This window comes from Camelus bactrianus, chromosome 18, assembly GCF_048773025.1.
Source record: "Camelus bactrianus isolate YW-2024 breed Bactrian camel chromosome 18, ASM4877302v1, whole genome shotgun sequence".
NCBI classification, from domain to species: Eukaryota; Metazoa; Chordata; class Mammalia; order Artiodactyla; family Camelidae; genus Camelus; species Camelus bactrianus.
Window position 1 is genome coordinate 20,030,169 of NC_133556.1, and position 25,962 is coordinate 20,056,130.

General features: G+C 40.3%; 3 protein-coding genes across 8 annotated transcripts in view; 1 reads left to right on the forward strand and 2 right to left on the reverse strand.

Annotated features, from left to right (window-relative positions):
- ACSM3 (acyl-CoA synthetase medium chain family member 3) overlaps positions 1 to 579 on the reverse strand; it is a 42,345-nt gene extending 41,766 nt beyond the window's left edge. For 2 of the 3 annotated variants that reach the window (XM_010961055.3, XM_045521189.2), the window contains exon 1: positions 439 to 578. The gene's annotated coding sequence lies outside the window, so the exon portion shown is untranslated. Of the gene's footprint in view, positions 1 to 438 lie in introns of all 3 variants that reach the window. The other variant, XM_045521193.2, reaches the window with a different exon arrangement.
- THUMPD1 (THUMP domain 1 NAT10 acetyltransferase adaptor) lies at positions 456 to 14,173 on the forward strand. 4 transcript variants are annotated; one of them, XR_006726997.2, is made up of 6 exons: positions 456 to 686; positions 2,090 to 2,264; positions 3,274 to 3,522; positions 3,933 to 4,377; positions 8,877 to 9,020; positions 9,919 to 14,173. XR_006726997.2 is itself a non-coding variant. In XM_010961051.3 (5 exons), exons 1-4 carry the CDS (start codon positions 456 to 458, stop codon positions 4,349 to 4,351), a joined length of 1,074 nt encoding a protein of 357 aa, XP_010959353.1. In that variant the 3' UTR covers positions 4,352 to 4,377; positions 9,919 to 14,173. The 4 variants fall into 4 exon arrangements, 1 of the variants encoding a protein (XP_010959353.1); XR_835719.3 differs by lacking the exon at positions 8,877 to 9,020 and having other exon boundaries at positions 9,919 to 10,160; positions 11,105 to 14,173; XR_006726998.2 differs by lacking the exon at positions 8,877 to 9,020 and having other exon boundaries at positions 9,919 to 9,953; positions 11,105 to 14,173.
- On the reverse strand, positions 8,515 to 25,916 carry ACSM4 (acyl-CoA synthetase medium chain family member 4). Its single transcript, XM_010961049.2, has 13 exons — positions 25,716 to 25,916; positions 23,056 to 23,266; positions 22,362 to 22,569; positions 17,394 to 17,537; positions 16,647 to 16,803; positions 14,675 to 14,754; positions 12,971 to 13,094; positions 12,224 to 12,304; positions 11,985 to 12,086; positions 11,365 to 11,492; positions 11,170 to 11,269; positions 9,755 to 9,874; positions 8,515 to 8,595 (listed from the first exon to the last, which is right to left on the reverse strand). Exons 1-13 carry the CDS (start codon positions 25,914 to 25,916, stop codon positions 8,515 to 8,517), a joined length of 1,737 nt encoding a protein of 578 aa, XP_010959351.1.
- Between the last annotated feature and the right edge of the window lie 46 nt (positions 25,917 to 25,962).

Consider the following 25,962-nt stretch of genomic DNA (forward strand, 5'->3'; position numbering starts at 1 on the left):
TTCCGGCAAATTTAACCTGAAAGGGAATTTATGGGAAGCTTCTGGGAGGCCGACAAAATTATCAGGCTGGAGGAACAGGTGCCAAGAATGGTTGGGGTATCTATGAGGCTGGACCCAGCATCAACGTTCTGGAAAGTGTGCCACTACCACCACTTTTGGAGTGGCTACAAAGCTGCTGATACCGGACGCGGGAGACCGCCAACCCCAGAGGCAGGCCACTTCCCCAGGGGAACACCTCCTTCCGCGGGTGAGGTGAAAGTGAGCGCCTGCCTATCCTCGCAGGGGCGGGTCTGCCGCACTCCGGCTTTAGGACCCGGCGTAGCTCGGAACGAGACTGGGAGGACGGAGCAGCGCAGGCCGTCGCGCACACCTGACGTAAGCAGCCCGCGCCAACAGAGGTGAGGGCGCGAGGGCCGTGCGGGAACAAGTCTCGCTTACCTCAGCCCTCACGCACCATGGCGGCCCCCGTCCAGCAGCCTCCTCAGCCTGGCGGCGGGAAGCGCAAAGGCAAGGCTCAGTACGTGCAGGCCAAGCGGGCTCGGCGCTGCGAGGGCGGCGGGCCCCGGCAGCTGGAGCCCGGGCTACAGGGCATTCTCATCACCTGCAACATGAACGAGCGCAAGTGCGTGGAGGAGGCCTACAGCCTGCTCAACGAATATGGCGACGACATGTATGGCCCGGAAAAGGTACCGGCCCTCGAGGGGCGGGTAGGCGGGCGGGCGGGCGGCCTGCCTGGCCGGCCGGCCGGCAGGCCTGCAGACCCTTGAGGGTGAAGGGAACTGTGGCAGGCCCGCTGCCCGTGTACGCCTGCGCGAGTCTGGCCGCGTGCGTGGCGGTGGGGGCGTGGCCTTGCCTGTGTTCCCGCCTCCTCGTGATGTCTCGGCTACCGACACCTTAACGGGTCTCGTATTTGAAATGCTTGCACTTTGGTCTTTCCCACCTCGTACCCCCGCATCTTCGATCACGGTGGCTCCCATTTATAGATTGCTTCCTGCGGTTCAGGCAATGTTCCTGAGGCTTTTTTAGAAACATTTACTTCTCACAGTAGCCCTGTGAAGTGTTGCTCACGAGGACACTGAGGTTCAAGTGGGTTAGGTTACTAGGCGGTCCAAGTTCACAAGGGCACACACTTCATTCGTCCTTAAGGTTTTTGCCGTATCTTTCCACCATTTGAACACTATGGTTGTAATAATGTGTTTGTCCTAAGCAAATAGCGTGTCTGAAATAGTGGTTCTAGAACTAGTACTAGGTACTTCTCAGATGCTTTTACAAATACATTCAAAAACAGTAAAAACTTTTTGTAACAATACCGTCTAAAATCTAATTGTCCCATTGCAATTTGGAAATAATTATATTATTGGTTTAGGATTGGGAGCAATACACATGTACACACTAAGGAATTAAATGAAGGAGCACACTGCAGAGGTGTTTTAAATTCAGGTACTGTCATTTACTAGATCAGGGGATGGGCATGTTATTTAATTCTGCTGAGCTAGATAAAAAAAGAGAATAATGAGAGAACTTCGAAAGGTTGGCCAAAAAAATTTGCTTATGTACATAAAGTAACTTTCTGATATACAGTGAAATCTCCATAAATGTGTAAAATTACCATTAGTGCCTGATTGGTAGCCCCATTAATGGGGCAGAGAACTTGGCAACAATGCGTGTCCTGTCTACACTGATGCCTTGAGGAAGTTCTTGAACTGTTTCTGTGCCTAGTTCCTCATAGAACAGGAGTAAGGATTTTTAACTTCATAACTGTTTGGTTTAATCTGACAGGAGAGTGCCATATCAGGCACAAAGGTATCTAGTGATGGGATTAAAGTCCACTCTGAAATGATTCATCTGGTGAGCACATTTCCCTCTGTTCCGGACTGTCAAGGTGCTTTTGAAAACATTTTCAAACTGTATGTACCACAGTCCAAGGAAACTCTCTTCTTCCTCCACATTTTGGACGAGTGGTGTCTTAATCAAAAGCTTTATTGTCAATATTGAGCCATCTGCCTTGGGGGGTTTCACAGAAGTAGTTAATTACAACTTTGAGCATAAGCTGTTGCGGCATTTCTGCTCATTAGTTTTATGCAAACAGTTTACAGACCAGGATCAGCAACCCTCTGGAAGTGAGGAAGAAGACCATGATGTGGAGGCTGCCTTGAAGAAAGAAGTTGGTGACATTAAGGCATCTACAGAGATGAGACTAAGAAGATTCCAGTCTGTGGAGAGTGGAGCAAACAATGTAGTCTTCATCAGGACACTTGGGATAGGTGTGTCTGACTAATATACCGTAAGATTATTGATCCTATAATATCTGGACATCTCCCTGTCTCAGAGACCACTGCCTCCAAAGTGATTTCATGGGCATGGCTTAGTCAATCATTTGATTGCATCTTCCCTACACTATGTTAGCACTAGGCATATGGAAGAGGTAGAATAGGGTGGGGGACATAGCATTGGCTTAGGTGTGGAAACCTGGCTTTGCCTCTTTCTTCGTATATAACTTTAGGCAAAACAAGAGTACGTATTCTGTCTAAAAGAAGCAGCTGCTACTCAGCCCCAGACAATTTGGAATGGCTGTAGCCATTTGGGAATGTAGTTGTGGGAGGGCCAGATCTAATTTTTCAAAAGAAGTTGGAAGTCTGGAGAAGTTCCTAGGTTTTTAAATGCAGTTAACTAATTTAAAAATAGTGAAAACACTGAACAGCCCCGAACAGACTTGCATGTAGTCAGGATGCCTCCTAAGGACTGCATTATGATCTTGTGCAACTAACTCATGGTTTGGGGGTCCTCTGAGGTGTGAAATGTAGACTTCTGCATAAACTGAGCTAATGGATTGGTTAAATATTTTAAGCAACTTGCAGATTTTTATTTTGTTTTTGTAAAAAAGCATGTACTACTTAACATTTATTACTTTGATAGTTGCTGCTGTTACAGGAAAACAACAGCGTGGTGTTGCCATTAGATAAATCAGACATCACAAATAAGTTAACACCAGCATCTTCATGAACAATTATTTTCAGTAAAAGCGAAGTTAACATATTAGATACAGTGTTAGTACATAGTAGGCACCAAAGAAATATTAGTTGGAAAAAATGATTGGTTAGACTTGTTTAAAACTCATTATGATAATTTTTTTCTACTCCACTGTCAATTCATGTCATTGCCAATGAAAAATTTATTTTAGAGAGTTTGAAGAGTTTAAAATATCTGAGAACTTATATTCTTAAACACATTGTTCTGTGCTGTTTGGTGCTGATTTTTTTCTTTTTATTTTAGAACCTGAGAAATTAGTACATCATATTCTCCAAGACATATACAAAACCAAGAAGAAGAAGACTCGGGTTATTCTACGAATGTTACCCATCTCAGGCACATGCAAGGCTTTCTTAGAAGATATGAAAAAATATGCAGAAACATTTTTAGAACCTTGGTTTAAAGCTCCAAACAAAGGGACATTTCAGATTGTATACAAATCTCGAAATAACAGTCACATGAATAGAGAAGAAGTTATCAAAGAACTGGCAGGTATGTTTCTCTTAGTGATTTTGCATAGGTGTGCCACAGTAAATACTTGTTTTTAAGACTTAAGTCTTATGTTTTTGAGTGTAGAAGGAGTATATTAAAATGTCCTTAAATAATATCAAGCTTGTTTTCAATATGTTAGTTATGAGATTTTTTTGGTAGTTAGGTACTAAAGTCTTTTCCAAATCAATATTGAATTTTCTTTGGGGAAAAAAAGTGCTCTTATTAAGTATCTCAGGATTGTATTTATTTATTGAAAGCGTTCAGAGAACTTGATTGAAGTCCATGTAGAAGAGTGGACTAGTATATATACATTGTTTTAACAAGTTCTAAATAGGAGAAGAGAAAGATTATTTTTGTTTCCCTTAAGCTTAATGGTATCTCAGCCTGTTTTCCTGTTACTTTTGTTGCAGGGATAGTGGGCAGCCTCAATTCAGAAAATAAAGTGGATCTTACCAATCCACAGTACACAGTCGTAGTAGAAATCATTAAAGCTGTCTGTTGTCTGAGTGTTGTGAAAGATTACACGTTATTCAGAAAATACAACCTCCAAGAGGTGGTGAAGAGTGCTAAGGACTCATCACAGCTTAACCCAAAGCAGGCAGCACAAGCAGGAAATGCGAAAGAAGCTACATTGGAATCTGGAGACAAAGCAAATCAAAATGACCCAGCAGAAGGAAAAAATAACCAGCAGGTGGTACCAGAGAATAGTGAGTTGAAGCCGACAGAACCAGTATCTGAGATACAGGTGATCAATGAGGGGGCAGCTAAACCTGAACTTACAAGTCAAGTCGCAGAAGGATCTGAGTCAAATGAAAATGATCTCTCATAGGAAAAAAAAACCATTTGGTGTTGGAGGTAGGTTTCTCAACTGTGGTTCTGTGAGATGATGGTGGGATTCCATATAAAATTGTGACTAAAAATACTGTTTTTGAATTTGTCTGCTGCATAATGCTGTACTCACAGTAGTGAACAATAATTGAGCAGCCCTGTTAACAGTTCTGTTAGAAACCTTATAGCCCCATTTGGCAGTGTGCAGTAGGCCCATGTGCATCTGGCTGAGCTAGGGGAAGCTGTGGATAAATTGGTGAACCCTACTGCACGGAGCAGAGGGTGGTGGGAGGATGATGTTGGCCTCACCCTCATGATTACCTTCCCCACCTGCCCCTTCTGCACTGCCAACTGACCTGTGGGAGCAAAAAGCTATGTGAAATAGAATCTCAGAGGTAAATTTTCATTCTCAGGAAGGAATTTTTATGTATTGCAGCTCAGCTGTCCCCTGCCACTTTGTTGTTTGTAAACATCGCAAAGACATGGGTCATATAGGTTAGAAGTGAATTGTTTTGTGACGCTTTTGTTCTTTCTGTGATTTTCTTGTTTAGTTTTTAGGCCCATTTTTATATTTTATTAACATTTGTTTGTTACAAACAGATCTGACTGTCCAGTGCTTCAGTTTTTGAAGGCAAGGTGTGAGATAGAAGAGTACGGTTCTAGACATAGAATTACAGACATTTCTGATGAGGTTGGTGATGAATTAGTCTTCTGAGTTACTACAGCATACTAATGCAACAAGGGACTCAAATTCCTTACAATGAAAGCTGTGCCTCAGTGGTTTTAATATGGACTCAGAATCCAGACTGTCCCATTCCATTGTACATCTTCATGGAATGCAACTTACAAACCTAACATTTGCTCCAGCAATTAGAACTATAAATCATAGCCATTTGATAAATAAAGATGTTGATTATTTTAATGGTTTTGGAATTCCAGATAGCAAAGCTTTTGTTGAAAAAAATCACATCCAGTGAAAAGATTTTAGGAAGCAAATTATTTAGTAGCAGAACTTCTTCCAGAAAAGAAAAATTCACATAGTTGGTAAGAATCTAATAGTGCCAACGTTAAAATGCTAGGTCAAGAGCAGTACAAGAAATTGAAGAGACTATGCTCTCAATGTAATAAATTGACTTTTGTCACATGATGCTAAAGAGATTTTCTGTAAGCAGCAGCTTCTCTATCAGGGTTGACGAGTTAACAGATTTCATGAATGTTTGTCATGCTATAACATCTGTAAGATTTGTAAATGAGGAAATTCAAGGACAGTTTTTTGGCTGCTAGAGCCTCCCCAAACAATGGTCAATATAAATTTAATAGGTCTTTGTGTGAAAACCAACGGTCTGTTATCTGTACTCCTGGTGCCCCATCAGTGGCTGGCTCCATGACAGCTTTTGCCTCATTTTAATGAGAGAAAATCCTGACGTTGACGTGACAGCACACTGCTTTCTTCACAGAGAAGTGCTGAAATAAACTTGGAGATGAAATGAAGTTCTGAATAATGCTGCAAAAGTGGTGAACTTAAAGATTCATGTACGTGAGAATGTTAAAAAAACAAATAACTAAAACCTGAACAAAGAGCACATAAATCTCCTACATGAAGAAATTCAGTTACTTAGCAGAGGAGGAGTCCTCCACAGCATGTTTGAGTTGAAAGGTGAATGGTCAGAGCACTTAAAAGAAAATACTAGGCCAGATTTTGCTGAATGCTTTGAGGATGACAGAAACTGGTCTGTTTAGCAGACATTTTTCAATGCATGAACAGTTTCTGTAAGGACCTGGAGAAATTTTTTTGTTTTTCTTAAAGTGACAAGAGTGTTAGATGAAAAGAAACTGACTCTTTGGAATAATTCTATTGGCAAAGGCACTCTTGAAGTGTTTCCTTAGCCACTTGGGTTTGAGAACGAAGAAAGCAACAAGTCTCAAGCCTTGTTTAAACTCTCCTTAAAGAACTGCAAAACCAAATTAAATAGCATTTCCCTTCCTTTTCCCAACACTGGTGTGTGACCAGGTTTGGAACCCTTTCTCAGAATCTCAGCCTGAGATTTTGTCTTTGAGAGAAGAGAACTCTGAGAGTTGTAATCTGACAGTTCTGTGAAACTGAAGTCTGACATGTCTGGATTTCTGTGAAACAAAGAGTATCCTTCAGTTTAGCGCTCACACTCACATACATAACTTGAAAGTTTTTTCAGGGTTCCTCCAGGGTAAAACTACTGAAAAAAGCTGGAAGAGACAGACACCAAAGACGGCTGCAAAATAAGATGTCCAGATTGAGAATACTAAGAGGTTGTGAAATTAGCTTCTGGAGTTGGATTTATTCTTAAATTTTAAAAAGTTTGGAAGTATTACAAGTGTTAAGTCTTCCTGCACCAACGGCTATATTTGTTTAATGGCTAGTGAACATGGAAATACAATTTTATACTCCTAGCTAGTGGTCCTGCCTGGTAAACCAGACTAGAAGGATTTGGAAGGGGCACAGAGACTAGAAAGGGCCTTGCTAGTGCAGATGAGGCTGGAACTCCCTTATATATCTTTAGATATTTAGAATGTTAACCTTTTTTTTTTTAAATTGAAGTACAGTCAGCTATAATGTGTCAGCTTCTTGTGTACAGCACAGTGTCCCAGTCATGCGTATACATACCTGTATAGAATGTTAAATCTTAATAGGTTAAAGGCATGTTGAAAGGATGATAAAAGCATTGTTAAGTATCATCAGGGGAGCATGGATGATTGGATTTTGGTGCCTTCATCAGATTTTTTCCAAGACAAAGATACTTTTATTTTGATAGTTCAAGACTCTGGGACTCTGGGAGGAAAATTGGCTATATGCTTACAGAACATACAGCTCTGTGGAACTGGGTTCCTTTTGTTTTGTGGAAGCTGCTACTCAGCAGAAAGATTTTGATTTAGTAGTTTGTTTTTAATCCCTTTTTGTATTTTATTTTTGTATTTTATTTGTATTTGGTAAGACCTAAGTGGGACAAAAGCTTTTCCCCAAATGTAAAGTAGTACTGTGTTCCGTTGGAATCTGAATTCACTCACTGAAAGATTTGTTTGCAGTTTTACCGACTGTTTATTTTCACTAACATTTGAGCATGTTATTTTGTAAATGATGAGATTCCAGGATGGAAATTGAGTGCTTTTTGTCCTTTTAATTTTTATTTAAAAAAAATTCTGTCAGTTAAAAAAGAAAAACAGAAACTCCACTTCAGTGTTGCAGTTTAGTAAACTTGTTTTGCTCTACGGAGGAAAGCATGTGAAACTTGATATTTTAAAACATGTTTCTCTAAAGTTAAACATGATTTCTAAATGTTATTTTTACTTGTATTGTGCTTTTGGTATGGCCACATATTCAGCTTGTTTTTCATAGCTCCTAATGTTTTCAGAAAAATTAAAATAAATTTGTTCCCTAAAGATTGGTGTTCTCTACTTTCTTTTTTTCTACTTCTTTCCTTTCTGCTTCTTGGCAAATCTCTTCCTTTATACTTATAAAGGTATATCATAAAATATGTTTTTATGCCAAATTATGTATCAAAAGTTGTGTACCTTGTCCAAAAAAGTAAAGCCCCCCCAAATTTATTAATTACTTTTGAATAACTAAAAACTCTTAACTAATTCAAGTGATAGATATTTTACAGTGAGTTTGCTTCAAAATGAGCTATGATAATACAGTACTTAATTAAATTCGCTTACTGGCTTTTGAATTCTTTACATTCCTCATTTTAACATTAATATTCTAATCCACCTTAAAGAATTAGAGTATAAAGATGTTAAGCAGAAGAAATTTTGTCTTGAACATTTCTCTTAGAACAGTTCTACTCTTTATTTTGAATTAATCAGGTACAAGATAAATTCATTGTCCATTTGTGCTTTTCTAATTAATCATTTGACCTCTGCTATTTTAAACACTACAAGTCATAAAATCATTGACTTTGTTGGTTTGGTCATCATAACAATTTTCACCCCAAATATTTTTAGATTTTTACTTGTTTTTTGGCTAAGTACAAAACAAAAACTCAATTGAGTTTTTTTTAACCAGGAAAACTTAAGCATTTTAAGAGAGTAGTCACTGAATTATAAGGAAGCAAGGACTAAAAGAAAGCAGCCTTTTAAATTTAAAGAAAGCCAGAAGACTAAGGCCACAATTTTCTTGTCAGGCTATGTTCAACCCCATTCACGATCTCTTAAAACGTTGCGTTTGATTTTTCCAGTGATTGTCTTTGGGAGTTCTTGAACAAATTCCACCTAATTAATAGAAAAACATGTTATGAGACACTTGATTCCATTTGATTATCCCAATTATCAGTATAATCAGGAGAGAGCTTAAAACTCTGGTATTGAGTTTCAGTGTCTGGGGGGGTGTCTTAACTGAGACCCATTGAATTTCTTGGTCACCAGAAACTGTTCCACTTGTAAAGATGACAATGGAGCTACATCATACTGGTTTTCAGTGCAAATCCACCTGTATGCTTTGACAGAAGAATAATCCCTTTATTCTATTGCTTTCCCTTTATTTTATTTTTCAGACCAGACCTAGGTCTCTTCTGCCCCAGGGAAATAGAGGCCACAAACAAATGCAAAGAGAAACATCAAGTTAATTCTTGGCTTTTGACCTTTTATGAGCTGAGTCGTGGAGGTTCTGAGGGGGATTTTTTTAGAGATAATTTTGAGTATGTACAATTTTCTTTCCCTTTATGTCCTGACTTGAGAATAAAATACTCTTTCCTCTCTGAGTGTGACTACTGTATTTTAAAATGTCTTCAAACAACATTTCTGAAAAGCAATGTCACTGAGTTAGTGAACTGAATGGAGAAAATGTACCTAATTCTTGGGTTGAAATTAGCTACCTTTTGTCTGAAATGATGCCGAACGTAATGGAATTCACATGTAGAGGATCAGTTAATGTTAATAGGATTTCAGGACTAGAAGGAAATTGGAGTGCCAACTCTGTCTTTTATATAGAATTATTCTTAAATCCCTCCTTTGAAGAAGAAGCTTTCAGGAAAGACTACACAGTTTCTTTGGATAATATCTTCTTTCTGAGCTTTAAATATGGTCTCTTGATACTTAAAGACACATGCTTTGACTTTATAAGGGTACTAAGATAGCTAAGTCAGGTGCTGTCTTTAAAAACAATTTGCCACCATTTTTCCCCCTTATATGAAATAGGATCCTTAGTATTTACTCAGTATTGCACAGTTGGCCAAAGCTTCTAGTTCATCAAGCATTTGTAGTGTCCTAATATAAAGTATTTTAAAGCAAAATTCTTAGGGCTAAGCAAGTTGAAACAGGTGTCTTCTTGTACAATGAGTTATTATGAAGTCAAAGCTAATAAAATCGATACACAACTAGTTTTGGACAATTATTTGGTAACACACACTTAACTTTTGGGCATAATACTTGCCTTTCTTGGATATTTGTAAGGTGCAGTTGATTTTTTCACATGATCCTGAAGTTCAAGAGTTAATTTCTCCAGATTGGCTGATTTAAAGGGTGCAGATAAGACAACAAAAGCTTTCACTACCTGCAGGAGAAACACCCGTTTATACTGATACATTTGTTTTTCAGATACATCAAGAGTTTGGAGCCAATGCTGAACACAGGTACTTATTTGCTAATAGCAGCTTGAGTGAAGAATGCAAATGCCAGAGATCGCCTACAAACAAAGCTTGGATACAACTATACAGTGAGGTTTTGAGATCTAATTCTGATGTTCAGCTGAAATCAGTTCTATGGAGAGAGAGAATATGGCAACAGGAGAAAAATATTTTGGAGAATGGAATCCATTGAGCACAGAGGTGATACAGGAGGTATGAGGAGGGGACCCGTAGTGTCATACACAGAGGGTCACTTATGTGAGCCGGGGGTATGGAAAGAAACATGGGGAGATGCCAAGAGATAAACTGTTTTTGAAGTTTTGCTACTTACTGTGTCTGTAGGAAACTTCCATGAGGAAAGGAAATTTCTCCCTTCCATATTATATGATTTCCTCCTAGAACTAAGGCTACTGTTGTCATTCCCTGAGTTCCCTTTCATTGCGTCCTAATTAGGCTTCAGGGACTTGTTTGGGAACCTGGTCACAGTCTCTTATTTGCACTGTTTCTGTCAGAAAATGTCTGAATTCCACAACAATCATACATACAGTAAAATCTGCTTTTGTTTATGCTGTATCTGGGCCTCCCTGATTTGCCTGTGGAGGGTTACCCTAACCTCTCTGGTGGGGTTGACACTAACTCCTACCTCTGATGACTGGCATATGATCCAGGGATGTGGGAGGACGCTGATAGACAGCATCTGGCCAGTCCGCTTATACCATTCCTGGGACCATGTTGGTCAGATATGTGACCTAAGATAACAAATGCAGCCTTGGGAGTTGCTTGAAACTTTTGAAGCTGCCTTCTTCCCTCGGTTTATTAAGCTGTGTACATCTGGAGTTAGTTGCCATCAAGTAGGAAGCACCTGCCCAAACAGAGCCAAGATAAGGAGCACCAGAGTCAAGAAATGGAGAGAGACTAAATTTTGCTAACGTCACATCATCTCAGGAACCCGTGGGTGTGTGAGCCAATAGATGCCTTTTTTTTTTTTTTCCTTTTAAGTCAGTTTGAGTTGAAGTTCTGTCACTTGCTACCAAAAGAATCCTAAAACTTTCCCTTTGGGAAACAACTCATTTGTAAAGTGGATTGCCAGTATATGTTTTTGCCACATGTGTGTCTCATAATGAGAATTACATGACTACTCTTGGTTCACTCTTTAGACTGGTCAGATGGACAGAACGTAAAAATATGAGATTGCTACTTTAATTAGTGGCATTCACTCTACCTCTCCTCTGATTGGATCTGGACTGCTGACAACAGCTGATTCAACAACTGCCGGGTGCTCAATTAGTGCACTCTCCACCTCAAACGGCCCGATCCGGTACCTAGAAGAGGAAGAGAAGCCTTTGATCACTACACACCAAGTAGGAGATCTCCCCTGGCAAACTGGTATTTTCTAAAAGCGGCAAAATGTACAAACCCAGAGGATATGATGACATCATCAGCTCTGCCAACAAACCAGAAATAACCATCATTGTCCATCACGCCTCTGTCTCCAGTGACATAAAAATTCCCTCTTATGGTGGCAGCAGTTTTCTCTGGATTGTCCTACGAATCAAAGGTGACACTGGGGATTAATCTGGTCAGAATAAAAAAATGGGGTATGGCACCCATGAAATGACTAGTACATTGCACATTCTATTTCTAGAAGAAATTAAAATTTTAAAAAGGTAGTTCTTAGTATAGAACACAAAAGATCCAGGCATATAATAAAAAGTAAACCTCTCTTCTACCTCTAGCACCATGTGTCTACCTCCTCCCACCCCTCTCTCACCAAAGCCTGTCAAGTTGTCCTTTTGTGAGGATGCCCACTGCAACTGGTTTCTCACCCTTAGAATTTAATCTTGCAAAAACCCTTAGGAGAGAGAGGATGTTCTTTGCATTTTACAGCTGATGAAATAGACTTGGATTTTGTGACTTGCCCAAAGTTACATAGCAAAACATGGTGGATATGAAATTTGGACCCAAGTCTGTATGACTCCCTACACCGCCTTTTTTTTTTTTATTAAAATGTGAATAGCATGTTCTACGTTCTTGTACCACATATTCAGAGAAGAAACAGAAGGGCCGTGTAGATGTTAGTCTGAGGGCAATTTCCCCTTCTTTTCCAGGTGGTAGAATGTTGCCATTTTCATCTATAATCTAGAATGAAAGAAACAGTTTAGGTACCTCAGATTTTCTTTTCACAAAATGAAAATGGGTTATAAATAGTTGTGTAATGAACAGAAGAAAACAGAAGATATTCTCTCTTCTTATTGAAACAGTTAGGTATTACTCACCTGGACATCATAGGGAAGTACTCCTTTCCCCATCGAGCCTGGTTTAATTTCTTGTCCTTTCTGATTGGCACAAATTATTCCCTATTGAGAGGACATATTTTATATAAATATGTAAAATTTCACTTTCTGTAGCTATACCATGACAATGAAACCCAAGACCCAGTTTTGCCTGATTTTCTCAGTATCCAAGCTTGTGTTCCAAAGTATATGGCGGTTCTCAAACTTGAGTGTGCATCAGAATTCTCTGGAGTATTGTTAAAACAGATTGCTGGGTCCCCTTCCAGAGTTTCTCATTTAGAAGGTCGGGGAGGAGGGCAGGGGTATGAGAATTTCTTTTATTTCTACCAAATTCCTGTATGCTGCTGATACTGCTGGTTTGAGGACCACACTTTGAAAACCACTCTTTTTGACTAAGACTAACCACTTTCCATTAAGTGCACCTTGGAATAAACTCCCCATTGGGGATCTCTGGGGTCCTTCCCAGAGCATTGGAAAGATGAGCCACTCAATTCTGAACCTCTTCAATCCCTAACATCTCTGAGATTTATCCTGTGTAGGGTGGAGGCAGGAAGACCAAAGAGTAATCATAATTCTCCTTCAGTCAAGCCCAATTGGGCAATTCAGAAGTTCTGGGGAACACCATTACAATTTTAGAGCATCACGGGGGCACCTCAGGGGCTCAGCTGACAGTTCTGGGGTTGAAAGTCTCCAAATATGCTAAACTTAAACTTTGCCCATTAAACATACCACTTCTGTCTGTCCGTAGCCCTCGTACAGTTCCAGACCAGTTTGCACCTTCCACTGTTCTAGCACCTCTGGGTTGAGTGGCTCCCCTCCTGTCAAGCAATGCCGCAGCTTCTTGAATTTATATCTGGAGAGAGAGTTGCATGGGGTTTTGGGGGAGAGAAATATGAGTGGCTTTCATTGCCAGATAATTAGAACATAAGTAACAAGCAAAGAGCTAGGAGAGTCAAGTCTTAGGCAAGTTCATTCAGTGAATATATGTTGAGCCCCTACTACCTTGCAGACGTTGTTCTAGGCACAGCGGGTATGTTATGATTAAAACAAAGATTCCTGAAGGAGTTTATATTTTAGCAGGTTATTCACGAAGGGAAAAGGCGGGAGAAAATGCTAATAATGATATTCACTTATGAGCCAAGTGATAGGAGAGCTAATGTTAATTGAACATTTATTATGCTGCAAGGGCTTTCAGAGTACTCTTATAATCCTCACAGCCCCTATTTCTAGATGAGGACATTGAGGCTGAGGAAAGTTAAAGAACGTGCCCACGGCCTCCCAGATAATAAAGAACTGAGTTAAATAATCTGTACTCCGCACTTACCACTTGTCAGGTTTCTCACTCACCACACATGCTGCTGGCATTAGATTATTACCACAACTCCATGAGGTGGCTCTTAATGATCTCTTATGGATGGAGTTAAAGGAGGTCTAGCAAGGTCCCTTTGAGTGTCTGAAGTCCACTATTTGACTTTGGAGCTTGAGCTTTTAACCACTGATCTTACTACTCAGCTGCCCAGCAGGACTCAGGTGAGAAAGCTTGGAACAGCCCAAAACGGGTGGGAGGGTTTTGTAGAACATGAATTGCGCCCATTCAAAATAGAATAGGCTTTGAATTACTCTTGAAATGTGAGCAAGATCTTTACATTCTGAGGGCCACAAAGGAGCTGATGCTGATTAGGAAAAGAGAAGATTCATATCTGCTTTATTCTGTCTCTCATAGCAATCTCCCTCCTAGATGTCCACACCTTGGTCGGAGGGGACAAAGGATGAGTGAGCCTATCCTTTTTTGTTTGTTTTGTTTAGGGTTTGAAGCATCCAGGTTTGGGGGAGAAGGGGATGAATGTGGTGGCTTAAATTGTTTCTCTTCCCTTCTCTCTCTCCTTATGTATTTAATTCATATTAGTTAAATAAATATACTTGGCAATTTCACTGAATGTTCGGGTGATTTGGCTAAGTTGAATATAAGCTTAAAGTCATAGGACTTCATTAACTTCAAGGGAGTATAAATGCAGTTGTGGGGTTTTTTTTAGAGGGTGGTGGTGGGTGTGCTGGGATTCTAGAGCTCTGGTTGTCTCTGGAAAAATGTTCAGTTGCCCCTGAGGCTTTCCCAGTGATTCTTGAACTAAGGGTGGGGCAGGGGTGATTTTGCCTCCTAGGAGAATTTAGGCAATGTCTGGAGACATTTTTGATCATCACCACAGATGGAGAGGGAGGTGCTACAGCCATCTAGCAGGTGGAGGCCAGATAGAATGCTGCTCAGTGTGCTACAGTGCACAGGACAGCACTCCATGATGTAGTATTATTTGGTCCAAGATGTCTACCGTGGTGAGACTGAGAAACTCTGGGCTGTCTTGCACCGACAAGGGGAGACCTGTGATGCTGGATTATAATTTGTGTTTGTGGTTCAAATGGTGATTTCTGCCCAAGTACCTCTTAAGGTCTTTCTGCACAAGCATCCGGTACACAGTGGGAGCGCTGCACAGGGTCGTGACGGGGTAAGTGGTAAGCGTCTGGTTGATGGAGAAAGAAACAGATGTCAGAAGTGGCTAATCAAAGGCCATGACTGGAGCTGATGTCTACAACCTCTTATTCCACTAACCTGTGCTCATTTCATGGTCACTCAATAAGGAAGCAAATATTTATCCCTTGTCACTAGCGACTATGTTGGAAATTTCCAGTTATTGGAAAGAATGTGTATATGTAACAACAGACATACACATCAAATTCAGCAAAAAGTGAATTGAGAACAATCCCAAAGTATGAACTGATTTATTCTCCCTCTGGGATTCAAATCATCTTCCATGGTAGACTCTTGAAACTCCCTGCCCATATATTCACGTACAGTAATGACATCAATCCTTTTGAGTGGACTGATTAAATGCATAAGTAAGGGATGCATTTTCAGGCCTTTTATTAATTGTTTAAGATCTGCTGGACTTATTGTACTTCCAGCTCCTTAAAATCAAATAATGACTTAGTCATCTTAAATCTAGAGAAATGCTAATGTTTACAGATCTTCTTTCTGAAGAGGTTCTACTATGCCACTTAATGTATTGACAATTTGTATTAAATTTATTTGGGAGAAGGCTCTCAAGACATCTAGGCTATCTGGATTGTCATAGATGAAGAATAACTTTTGCTCTGTAGATGAGCATTTCTGTTATGTGTACCTTCTTCCCTAGATTCCAACTTTCTTAATAAATGTATTGTATATAATTAAGAATAGTATAAATCCATAAAGCTTTTTATAACACTGAAAATACCTTTGTAAAATAAGAATATTCTTAAACATTCTTACTTAATGTTTTATTAAATAAACTATATGAATATATATCAAAGATATGTAAAATATTCTTATTTAAATATTATGAAATATTTAATTTTTATAAAAAATATTTTATTTTAATATCTATTCTCATTTTAATAGTCATTTAATATATTAAGTAAGAATACTAATAGCTATATAATTAGATATGATATGATATTATATTAATTTAATACATTATTAAATATTCCTATTTAGGTATTATAAAACATTTAATACTTTATAAAAAAAAGAATATTCTTATTTTACAAATGTTAGTTTTGAAACTTCAAAGTTAACTTATCTACTTCAGGTCACTTTGTAAATCTGATAAAGAGATCCCAGTTCTTACGTTACTTTACATTTCTGTTACGACCCTCAAACCATCTCATCAAATCAGTTAGCAAAATAACAGGATGAGCGTAACTTTTATTTACACATAGGTGTGGTATTTATTTAAAAATATGTATTTTGTTAAAATTGATTGAATATTTATGGCTGAAAATAATTGGCCTGAATCACATTTTTCTAACGGCTGAAGAAATTGGAGCCATCTGATATCTCAGCCTAGCTGTTGCTGGCTGAAAAGGATGGGCATGCCTGATTTCAAGAAGAATTAGCATTACAATTAGTTCTGAGAATTAGCAAAGTGAGAAGCACAGATTGAGGGAAGAAGGAAAGCATCTGCACTGGGAGAAAGGTGATACCACCTTCGCCCTTCTCTGCACAGGAGTTCCGATTTATCAGCTTATTGTCTTTGTTTCACTTAATCAGAAACCAAAGATTTGTTTAGACTTGAGACTTCTAATCTGTTATTTAGAACCAGAGTTTTAAGCAGACGCAGATTTAGTGATGCTAGCAAATCCTGAACAATTTGAAGCACAAAGAGTGGACTTTATGCCTAAGACTGTTGTGGGTGTTTCTTCTTCACTATGTTAAATACAGTCAAAAGCCAAGTTCCTGGAGACTTAGCTTCTGAAAAAGGAATGAATTTCATAAGTCTAAGAAGCTCTGTATTCTGAGGAATCATTTCTCTGTGGTTTTGGGGAAGGCAAGAGAGGGACCTAATGATATATGTAATTAAAAGTGGTGACTTACATCTAGGAAGGTGTCAGCGTCAAACTGAGCCATCCGATGCACAAAGACACAGGCTCCCTGAAGCCAGGTGGAAAATACACTGCCGATGGCAGCCTTGATCCAGCCAGTGTCAGACATATTCCATATGACGTCTGAGGACTTCAGATCTAGCCAGTACCTGAGTGATATGGAGAAGCAGTTTTTCAGAATCTTGGGTGGTCTGAGAGTCAAGTGGGAGGCTGGGTTTGGCATGATTTTCTGAGTTTGTCCATTGACATGACAAACATTTAGTGAGCAAATATTAAATGATAAGCACTGTTCAACAGCGGCGAACAAGATAGACCAGTTCTCTGCCCTTATTTCAGGGAGATACATAGTGCATGAGCATACAAAAAAATGCATATATAAATAAATATCATAATTTCAAATAGTGATGAGTGCTGTGAGGAAAAGAAAATAATGTGATAGTTTTAGGATATCTAGGAAGGCCTTTCTGAGTTGGTAAATTTACTTGGCAAAAAGGAGGAGCCAGACTTGCTGTTGTGGGAACTGAATCAAGGTCAGTCCCTAAGTTCTTGCTTGGTCGGTTGGTTAGATGGTGCCATTTACTGAGCCGAGTTTGGGTAAGGGACATTAAGAGTTTTGTTTTGTAGATGTTTTGTTGGAGATATCTAACAGCCATCCAAGTAGAGGGGCCAGCGAGGCAACTAGATGCACATGTTGGCAGCTCAGGGGAGAATTTAGCAAAAACAGTGTGTTCCTCCCTACCTTCCACAGAGGGTGTACCCAATTCCAAGGCTGCTCTGAGAGTGCTGGGCCATCTTGGGCGAGCCTGTGGTCCCACTGGTGAAATAAATGGCCATTGGTTCTCGACTTCCTGTCTCCACACAGCTGTGCTCTGCAGGGGCGGTTCTGCAAAATATGGACTCCAAGATGGTGGCTGAATGTAGCAGACCAGTTTAGCTCTGCTACTTCTTCCCTCTTGGTACCAGAAGATAGTTAATGGAACAGAATCCAGTCCAAAGCATCCCTGAGAGATTTCTCAAGAAATCTTAGAGGAATTTTGCAGATCATTGCTAAGATTGAACAATTCATAGCACTCTCTCTCTTATTTTTATTTTTTTACGCTAATGCTGTTTATTTTTCTATATAGCTGACTGAAACCCTTTGGTAATTGTTTTTTTCTCTCTCTCTTATTTTAAAGTTCCACCTCCCTGTAGGCCAAATAGACAGCCAAGATAACTTTCAATGTCAATAAAAACAAAAAATTTTTATTTATTTAAACATTTTCCCCTAAGTGCCTTTTTAAAATCTATGAATTTTTAAAAATCACTATTGAATCTTTTAAGTTGTTAATAAGGAGTTTTTATGACTTAAAGGAAGATCTTTTGGTATTTGTATCAAACTTATTAGTACTTTTTATTCAATATCTTCAATATTACTGGCAGACACAGTTGCTTACCAAATAGCATCCCATTCTTCTTCCTTGAACTGATAATACTCTGTTCTGGTATCAGGCAGTCATGTGCTTCAGGGGAGTCTTTCCTAAATACCTCCAAGGGGTGAATCTTGACTAGTTTAAGCCCATCATGGTAATTTCTTCCCTTACCAGCTACTGGGTTAGGAATGAGAACGTGATGCGGTTATGTGAGAGATTTAAGGGCTTTATGGAACGTTTTCTTGTTCTGAAAAGAGTCACGAAGGAGGAATACTGCCTTCTCACGTCCCACCCATCTTGTTTTCTGGCCTTTGGATGTTGTTGTGAAAGTGCATGATGTCTGGAACTATCCTTAGCCATGTTGGGACCACAAGGGAGATTATCATCCTCACTGAGGATGGCATGGCTGAATCTGGGCCCATTGCCAACTTTAGGAAACCTCTGATTGAATCATCTCGCATCCCACTCTACCTCTATGCTTCTGATTTGTGATGTAATAAAATCATTTATATTGTTTAAGCCATGTTTATTTGGGTCTTCTATAGCTGAAGCCAAGAGCGTTTTAACTGATAATAATATCTGTGTAAGACTGTCTGCGTAGACAGCCCCAACCGATTCCTTCCATCCCCGTACAAGCATGCCACTCCCTCCTTGAGGGGTGGAGACTGTGTCCTCTCTCTTTGAATATGGGCTGGCCTGAAGACTTGCTTTCACCAACAGAATCTGGCAGAAGTTCTGCGGCTTCTCAGCATAAGCCTCAAGAGAGTTTTCAGGTTTATTGGAGATGCAACCATCATATAAAAATGTTCATACTGTCCTGCTAGAGAGAGAGCGCCCATGTGGGACAAGTGAGCTGTTTAGCTAACGGCCAATACCAAAGTCTCAAACTTGTTACCAAACCCGCTTGGATCCTCCAGCTCCAGTCAAGCTGATGGAGAGACAAACTGCCTCTCCTGGCATGAACTTTTAACCTACAGAACCATGAGCAAGTGAAATGACTGTTGTTTACACCACTAAGTTTTGGGTTGGTTTGTTACTCAGTATTGGATAACTGGTAAAGCACCTAAGAATTTTTGAGACTCATGTATCACATTTTTAACATCCCAGGTTGAAGGAATCAGGGTTGAGGAGACCATTTTAAATTCATCTTGATGAGGAGTGAATAAGACAGTCATTGAACCTGTAAAACAGTGAGGCTTAACTATATAAACACATACTATACTATAAAACATAGTTTCATGAAATATTAATTTCTTGGTAACTTGCCTCCTCCTCCCCCTACCAAATAAAAAGAGATCGTTCAATTGTATTGATTTTTTTCAGTATAAATATAGGGAGAAGTTGGTATGTGTTGGGCTGGAGAAAGGGGGATTTCTTCACAGCATCTAATACAAACAAACAGATGAAAAACCCAACTCTTATATTTGAATGCTTCTCAATGTAGTATGGAAACATTTTCTATAAGGCTTTTCATTTTTTCCTTTTACTTAACAAGAAGACATTACAGTCTGTGAGTGACAAGATTTTTAAGCAGCGTTTCTTCCATTGTCTGACTTATCTCTCTCTCTTTGGATACCTGAGTTACGTCTTTTTTGGATTTTTTTTTTTTTTCCCCTTTGGTGTGTGGCCTTCCCTCAATCCCATTCACCAGAGACAAGAGTTAGAACCTCATCCTCTCTCCCTTAGATTAGCCAGCAAGATGGTCTCTCTGATTCCGGTTTAGGTCTTCTCAAATTTATTTTTTATATAGTTGCCAGAAAAATCTACTTAAAACCCCAAACTGACCTTGACACGTCCCTCTTAAAACTTGTCATTGGCTTCCCTTATTTATAGGGTCAAGTTAAAGATTTAGTATGTGTGTCAGATTATCATATGGGAGGCCATCATCTGGCGTCTGCTTGCTCCTCTGCCCTCCACTCAACCTCGTATTTTCCTCTCTAGACACCCAGAACTGTTCGCTTGTCCATACCCTGCACACCTTAGGAATTTTTTGCTCCCATATTTTTGTTCATGCTGTTCTTCTGCCTGGAACACTGTTTCAGTCCCCTTAAGACCAGAAACCAGGGTTCTAGACCTTCAGGAAAGGGTCCTTTTCATTAGAATAGGAAAAAAGAAACATCAGTCTGACCCATAATTTTCACATTTTCCCCATCCCATTATAAATATTCTGGAACGTATTCACAGGCTTCTATCCTTGGAAGGCAGAAGGAAGGTGAGAGGCCTTAAAATGAACTACTAGGAGACTGACACTAACCAAGCAAAATTAGCCCTCGTTACTGCTATGCGTGGTTTTCTGAGAGACTGGCCAGCTATTGGCAATGACAGCTCTTATCCTTAGGTTTTAGAGAAAGAACCCATGGCCTATTTTGAGTTGTGATCCTCCAAAGCTTGTTTGTTTGAAGTGGGGACTCCCCTTATCTTGAAAAATACCCCCCAAATGTAGAAATTTGGATTTGAAATTCACGCGAGTTCAAAGTCCTTTGCTTTTTGTGAATTTTGTGGCAACTTTAAGTTTCCTGGGGACTCAGCAGAACATTGCAGAGTTGTTCAGGACAGGGGTCTTAGAAGTGGGGGTGCCTGCTGCCCAGGGGACATGCGGGACAACTGGGATGGAGAAGAAAATAGAAGAACTTCAAACTATATGTATTTTTTAATTCATTCGTTAAAATGTTTATTTTTGATATGTGAACGATGCACTAAAGTACATGTATATAAGGTATAAATAAATCTACACGTATCAGGGGAATGTGTTAAAAAATATTTTACTGAGTTATGTGCATTTTCAATCTGGATACCACTACCTTAGGGAATCACTGCACTGCTGAATGACTTTATTAACTTGAGGATAATAATAGTAATGATAATTATTGTACTATTTATGGAGTGATTAGTCTGTGTCAGGCATGTGCTCAGCACTTCACATGCTTCATCACATTTGATTCTTCTACAACCCCATGAGGTAGTTACTACCCTAATCCCCATTTTATGGAAAAGATACAGAGTTTCAGAGATGTTACTAGACTTATTCAAAGTTACACAGTTTATAAAAGACACAAGCAGGATTCACTGGCACAGCCCTGGAGAGAATTTTGGGATTGACCAATAGGATTTGGTTTACATTAATTAGTAAGATAAAATTTCATTCCAACAAAGGAAACTGCATTTATTAAGGGGTTTATGTCTTCTTTCTATAAACTTCTCTGGAAGAATTTTTTAAAAACAACATGAGTGTTTAAACATTTCTTTGAAGGACAATACCATAACAACATTTGACTTCTTTTTTTTTTAAAAAAAATAGTTTAGGAAGGACTTTCTCACATATTAGTTTATTTTACCCTCAAAACAACACTTGAGATATGTGCTGCATAATTATCCCCATTTTACATATAAGGAACACTGAGGTTAAGTGATCTGTTTTGTTTATTCATTCATCAGTTAGTATTTGCTAAGCCCCAACTAAATGGTAGGAACTGGGGATAGACTGATCAATCAGACAGACAGATAGTGCCTCTGCCTTCTTGGAGCTTACAGTTTGGGAAAGGGGTTGGCAAAATTTTTTCTTTAAAGGACCAGAGAGTAAATATCTTAGGCTTTGTAGGTCATAGGTTCTCTGCTACAACGACTCAGTTCTACTCTTGTAAGATGAGAGCGGCCATAGACAATATGTAAAAAAAAATGGGTGTGGCTGTGTTCCAATAAAACTTTATTTATAAAAAGTAACGCCCAGCCAGAATTGGCCCATGGGCCCTAATTTGCCAACCTGTACTGTAGAGGAGAAAAATAGATGGCAAATAAAGGAATAAATGAATGGATATGTTATTTGGATACTGATGTACTATGAAGAAAACAATAGGATGACATGATAGAGAGGCTTTGAACTCTACTCTTGATAGGGCGGTCAGGGACAGCCTCGCTGAGGAAAAACGTTCAAGCTGAAATCTGACAGGAAGGAGTCAACTGTGAAAAGGCCTGAGGAAGAGCATTCCAAGTGGAAGACATAGCAGGTGCAAAGGCCCTGAGGTGGGCCATGTTTGAGGAATAAAACGGAGGCCAGAGTTAGGCAAAGGCCTTGCCGGGCAGTATACTAATCTCAGTCCACAGAAGGAAGCAGGGAAATGGAAGCAGAGCTACATCCCCTTTCTCTGTCCTTAAAAACCTTTTATTAGTTGATTTTTTTCTAGGAAGGAGCCTAGATCAACCCACAGTATGCTGAGTCCTTGGAGGCAAGGAGACTCTGAGATGTAGTTGTGATTGGTGTTACCGCTGGTACTGCAGATGACGTAGGGCAAAATACTCACTGAAGTAACTCTTGGAAGCTGTGCCACCCACTCCTGTTGTGTGGGGACACCAGGAGTTTGGTCTTCAAGTCTGGACACTCTGACATGATGGACTCCACTGCCGGGATCACCTCCTCACTGGCCACAATGCACTTGGCCTTGGACGCTCGCAGCCGATAGAGGATGTCTTTTGCTGTCAGCTGGGTTGTTCCCGGCATGAAGACAAGCCCTGGGAAATGAGAGGGCCCTGAGCTGAACAGAACTGTTGAGCATTAAGTAAAACCATGGACTGTGGAAACTTGGGCTTTGTGCCTGGGTGGGGAGGAGCTTCAGAAATGAGCCTTCAGCTTCCCTTGCCTTGGTCCCAGGGATGTCTCAAAGGATGCTGTTCATCCTTAGAGCACTGGCTTCAGACTCTGACAGTCTCTGGCTCTAATTCTGTAAGTCCCAATTCCATAGCTTTCTAGCTGTGTGACTCTGGGCAAGCTTCTTAACCTCTCTGAACCTCAGTTTCCTCTCTTCCAAAATGAACATCACAATAATATTTACCTCTTACAGTAGTTATTATTATTATTGCATCAGGATTGCTTCTAATTTCAACTCTTATTTTTCTGTCCTTTGAAATCATAGCTTCAGTCTGAACGAACAATTCAGAAAAATCTCAACTTTGTCTCTGTTTCTGCAAGATTTAGAAATGTTAAATATTAGCACTGACCTGTTCTCATACAAGCCACGATTATGAGCCACCATTCTGGGATTCTGGGCAGGATCACGGCCACTCTGTCTCCTCTCTCTAAGCCACAGGGCTTGGTGAGCACATTGGCAGCCTTTCGGGACAAGGAGCCCAATTCTCCAAAGCTCCACTTCACCTCATCCTCTTTGCCGTTCACCCACCACAGGGCTGGGCTGGCCGGTCTCTCTCCTGTCTGGGCATGCATGAGCACATGGGGAAGAGAGGAGACGTGACTATGAGTGGTCACCAAATAGACAAGACATTTGTCATGACTTCCCAGTAACAGCACCCCAGTTTGCCCTTGTGGGGACTGCTGCTCTCCGCTTGAACACAGCCTTGGTGAGACATACCCTGAGGTTGCTCATCCTTCCCTGATCAGCCAAGTTGGGCCAATCACACCTTCTCTCCCTGATTTTGAGTTTTCTGAGAAGAAGCAAAAGATGGAAAATGATTGGAGCAAAACCTTTCCGTGGGCTCTTGGTACCTATGCCTCCGTCCTGGTTCCTGTCCACGCTAAGCCTCCAGCTTTCAACCCAATTTTGCAAGTGATCCCATAACCTTCCAATAAATTTCTTTCTTGTGTAGGATAGATTCTGTTCTATCCCCAAACCCTGATGGATGTGAGCGAGGTGATTAGGTAGGTTTGCTGACCCCGGCTGATTATCAACAAGGAGAAGAAAGTGCCAGGCTATTAAAAATCGGGATGTTTCTCTTATCCCACCGCTGATTACTTGGTTCCCAGGACATGGCTGTATCACAGGATGTTTTATGTTCCATTAAGGTTGTTCAGCGGCTGCCTTAATCCCAAGGACATAACCCAGTACCTCTTGCTTTGCCTCTTTCCCACCGAGGTTTCTGTTCAAGGGCTGAGCTCCGCAGGAGGAAAGAACCCATAACAAGAAGGTGACTGGCTTTCCCACCACTGAAATAAAGATGATGATGGCAGAGGCCTCCAGTAAAAGACCTCACGGCCCAATGAGGGGGCGGGAGTGTAGGGCTGTTTCATCCGGCAACCTGGTTGGCAGCTCCCCTCTCAAGCGTTCTCCTTTTCCCTGTCTCTCTTCCTTTTGAGCAGTAAAGCAGTTTTTTACTTTGTTTCTCTGCCTCTGCTGAGAATCCCTTCTTAGCCAACAAGCATGGACCCACGCTTTTGCTGGACTTCCTACTTCCGGCATCTCTTTATCCGCTAACAGATGTACTGGCCAGGAACTTATCTTCTTTCACCCGAAAGGCTGAAGTATAGGTTTTATAGTTAACAAAGAACAAGTTGGAGGGTGTTTGGGGGAGGAGCATCAACTTGATTTATTTCTAGAGGAAGCTGATACAAAGTGAGTCATGTGTCCTGCGAAAACTCTGCTTTATGTATTACCTGGGAGGGGGGGAATTTACTCCCCCTTTCTTCCTCTATCTGGAATGTTCTTTTTACCTTCCTTGGTTGGAAAATATTTCAAAGCCCAATTTCCATTTCCCTTCCTCTGTGAAACCTTTCTTAGCTCCCCCTTCTCTGCAATGTCTCTGTGTCCCTGCAGCATTGTGCTCACATCTGAGGCGACTCCGTCATATGCACAGTACGACAGATGCGTCCCTGTCCTACGGACGAAAGCTCTGTAAGATCAAGAGCTGGTTCATTTACCTCTGGAACTGGTGACCTTGGATGGCTTCTAAAAGGTTAAGCTCCTTATCTGCAACCTCCCAGGGTGGAGATGGGGATTTGATGAAATAGTATATAGGTTAGTATTTCTCAATCTTTAGTCATTTGAGTATCACCATTTTGCCAGATCTGTCTACACCTGTACTATCGTTCTTTGTATTTTTCTTCACATCAACTCACTTTTACCTGTGTGCATTTACTTAGGAAGATTAAAATGCATTTAATTACCACCGTAATGGGAAAATCAGTACCCTTTGCTAATAATGGGTTCCTGAAAAATAAATATCTATACTGAAAACACAATATGTTCTTAAATTTCGTCTAGAGATTTTCAACTTCAATTTGCTCCTTCTGTTCAAAAGAGAGTTTAGCAAGTGTAAGGGAGCTGTTAAAGATAATGGATTTAAAGGAAGACTTTCCCCTCTATTTAGTAGAAAGCATTGATTTGACATTATTTAATACTTTGGATATCTAGTATATTTTCTGAAGCACCAATAGGTAAAGTGTTTAGCTCAGTGCCTGGCAGGGGGTGGCAGTCAGTAAGCAGGGACCTTGATCTGGGGCTGCACTAAACACTTTGTAAGGCTTATCATGTTATTCTTCTCAACCTCTGTTTCTCTCCAATTGCTCCAACAATGACTATTCATAAAACCAAAGCTCAAATGACTGCTTTTTGGTAAGCCGGTGACCAGCCCAAACAAATGATTCAAGAGCAGAGAGCTGCTATGTGCAACTTGGAGAAAACAAAGGGAAAGAGGCAAAACTGTGTGAGTGACTATGATGAGGGGGACAGAGGAGGTTCCAGAGAAAGACGGCCCTTCGTAGTTAAGGATCAAAGATCTTCCCTGGGGAGAGACGAGGGCAACTGGAAAACAAACAAAGGAAACCAAGAGGGATGAAAAAATCAAATTAAAAGTGGATCACAGAACAAGGAAATAGAAGGCTGAGAGATAGGTGGACACCAAGCATTTGAGGGAAGCCCATCATGTACCTTCTCTTTTCGGGACCACTGGTCCAGCACATCCCCAGCAAAGTTAAAGTTCTTAGGCAGTGATCTCTCACAGCGATTTATGGCTTCAAAGTCATCCAGAGTTAGAGGCACCCAAAGCTGGTGATCTCTGTGAAAGCACCGGCCAGATGGCTTGGTGAGCCAGATGAGTCTGAACATCTGGGAGTGGAAAAAAGTCTTCATGATTCCCGAAGAGCTTTGTCAGCGTATGTGGATGTGGAAGTACTGC